At 40.8% G+C, this 3,135-nt stretch overlaps 1 protein-coding gene across 1 annotated transcript in view; it reads right to left on the reverse strand.

Annotated features, from left to right (window-relative positions):
• LOC108784425 (piwi-like protein 1) overlaps positions 1 to 3,135 on the reverse strand; it is a 60,155-nt gene that overhangs the window by 42,223 nt on the left and 14,797 nt on the right. The window contains exons 6-7 of the mRNA XM_018553242.1: positions 2,587 to 2,667; positions 486 to 683 (exon numbers count right to left, since the gene is read on the reverse strand). Coding sequence (XP_018408744.1) covers positions 486 to 683; positions 2,587 to 2,667 — 279 coding nt within the window. The remainder of the gene's footprint in view (positions 1 to 485; positions 684 to 2,586; positions 2,668 to 3,135) is intronic.

A 3,135-nucleotide genomic window follows, 5' to 3' on the forward strand; every position in this document is an offset into this window, starting at 1 on the left:
TTTAAACAAAAAATTTGGATTATGTTATATTGTTAATTATATAATATATTAAAATTATATTTTCAGTTTCGGCCTGACAGATTTTGCTGCAGAAGGTGCGTTGTGGTGCCATTCACTTCAAGGGATTCCAAATGCACCTCCCGTCCGCAGTGTGATCGCCCGCACTGTAACGAGCGGTACTGCAATGCCCTGCATTCCAGTGCAGTGCAATTTCATTCCAGTGCATACTGTTTTATTCTCATGTAAACTTTAATGTCTAACGCTGCATTTGTGTATTTTATTTTAGATAAATTACGTTAATTTTTATTTTATCCGATCGAAATTAAATCAACAGGCTAACTAATCGATCATAAAAATATATAATCATTAGCTGCAGCCCTATTTCACAGCTTATTATTTGTAACTGGCAAAACCCAAATTTACAGAAATCCCAATTTCCACACTCACATTTATCCCATTCTCATACACAAAGAAATGAATCTTACTTGGTTAGCACGATCTGCCCAACCAGCTCTTTAATGCATACATCCTGGAAGTCCTGCGGCCCACACGAGGAATATATATTTTGCATAAAGTCCAGAACAGTCTCGTTCCTCAGTACTTTATGACTGACGTCGATATTCAACATGATGCTGGTTTCATACTGCAAGATGGAGGTTGAGAAGCCAGGCCAGACAGTCAGCCTAACAAAAGAAATTGGAATTACACAAAACTAATTTGTTACCTTTTTGCATTTTTATTATATTTTAAAGGCCAACCTCAAGATATAAAATAAATATATATACATTTTTTAATATTATTTTTACTATAATCTAAATGTCCTCAAGCAGCTTAAAAAAAATTAAACGCTGTCAGAAATACTCATCTTCACTCAAGCACGGTCCCTAAACCCTTCTTAGAGAGACACGCTTCTCATTGAACATGACCATGCTGACGAATGAGAGCCTGCCATTTGCGAGCATTATGCTAGATGCTCAGTGCAGGGCTGCAGTGCGCTGTACAGATCGTACACTAGCTAGCACAGGAGGGATGCCAGGTCGAGTCAAATGTATGAACAGCCGGGGTGGGGAAGTTCATTTTCTCACATTTTTCCCCAGGGGGCGCGCGCAAGCAGAAAAAAATTGCCGTCTGGAGACGGCAACCCGCAGATGCTGCAGTGCCGTCCGTCCGTTTTTTTACTACGGGCGGACGGCAAGAGGTTAAGCGAGACTCACACTGGTGGGTTCCAATTTCTTTCCTTTCCATAATGTTGCTTCCCATTATCTTGTGTCTAGTACAGTGAGGGAGAAGCAGCTCACTAATGAGATCATCCCTCTGGTACTCTGTTTTATCCTCCTATCATGCTGCGGTGTGAACATAAACTGATTGGCTCCTTATGCCAAATCAAGTTCTTTTCCTCTCCCCCCACCAAATTATATTCTATTCCTCTCCCCCCACCAAATCAAGTTCTGTTCCTCTCCCCCCACCAAATCAGATCAGCTCTAAAAGTACTCCGGGAAAAACATCGACTTACTTGTGCAGTGGGGTTACCCCCACACAGCCCTCATTTTGTCTAGAGGGCTCAGATAAAGCAGTTTAACTGGGATTTGTAGTTCCACCACAGCTGGAGGGCCGGAGTATGGCTATCCCTGGCTTAGGGGGTGAGGACATGACACCTATTCATTCAAGGCATGTTCTCGTACAATTAAAAAAAACTAAAGGCATCTTGTGGCAGAAAAGATATACTGCGGGGGACAACTCCAGATTACAGAAGAGTATTGTAGCCTGAGCGGTATTTGTATTTTTTTAGTCTGCCTAGAGGCTCAGTTTAATCTAAAAACAAAATTGGGGGTTAATACTAGATCATCAACATGATGGACAGGCAGGCGGCTAGCATTTTGTAGAAGTTAGGAACAGGTTTTTTTTTCCTCTTAGGCCAGACTCAAAATGTGCATTGTGGTAACAAGCAGTGAAACTGTTACCACAAAGCATGAGCGGTTCCCACAAAGCAGAATACACAGGAGGGAATTTATCAAAACTGGAGCAGACAAAAACTGGAGCAGTTCTGCACAGCAACCACTCATCTTCTCTCTTCACTTTGTTCAGTTAGAATTTGAAAAAGAAAGAGAGAAGCTGATTGGATGCCATGCAACAACTGTTCCAGTTTTTGTCTGCTCCAGTTTTGATGAATTCCCTTCAAAGTGCCCTGCCATTCATTCTTGCAAGCACACCCAACATGCATTTCAGCATACCGCAAAAGTGTTGTGCTGCGTTAGCAACAAAAAAAGTGCATATCCATTTGTGTACTGTGGTACATGGCATGCTGGGTTTCCTTTAGAGAGCATGAACACATCTGCTCATGAATGAAGGGAGCACAAGGGTGCTGAGCATGGAAGGTGACATTTTGCATGTATTTTGCAAGCATTCTGCATTGGTGGGGTGGCCTACAGCACTACAGTTATTTCTTTAAGAACAGAAGCCTAGAGCAGGTAGGTACCCCTGCATTTCATTTATAACCTGGACCAGAGATAACTTTTAAAACAGCTGTACCTTACACAGAGACATACAACACTCTAGAAGGCAAGAGCTTAGACTGTATTTTAATACCGGTGAGCTCTGATTTCTGTAGCATCATTGGGGTTGTAGTAGTTGCGTCCAATCTGCTTCATGTTCATAATCTTGAGAAGTCTGCAAATGTGAATTTCATATGAGTGAGCAATAGGAATAGCAATAATCTTCTCATTGAGCAACAGACAGAACATAATAGGCTTCAGATTGTTAATGCAGCTCTGTAATAGGCTGGTCCATTCTTTACAACCCTACAAATAAGTTTAATATTTTTTTTATATACTATGGTGTGTGTATATATATATAAGAATTAGAGAGACTCTGTCACTTTGCACATTCCCCTCATGAGACATTTATACTCTCTATGCTCTCGTCATTCTTTACTTGGATGATCACAAAATACTCAGTGTCAGAGCTTAGGAGGCAGCGGTGACCCACAATTACATGGCCTACTTGTTTCTATGAGTTTGAGGGACGCAGAATATCTGAAACCTTTTGAGTCATAATACCGCCTATAGGAGGATTGGACACGGACAAAAAAAAAAAAAAAAAAAAAAAAAAAAAAAAAATACAACATTAGCCAAGCAG

The sequence above is a fragment of the Nanorana parkeri genome, unplaced genomic scaffold (genome assembly GCF_000935625.1).
Source record: "Nanorana parkeri isolate BGI_ZX_2015 unplaced genomic scaffold, ASM93562v1 scaffold114, whole genome shotgun sequence".
Lineage (NCBI taxonomy): Eukaryota > Metazoa > Chordata > Amphibia > Anura > Dicroglossidae > Nanorana > Nanorana parkeri.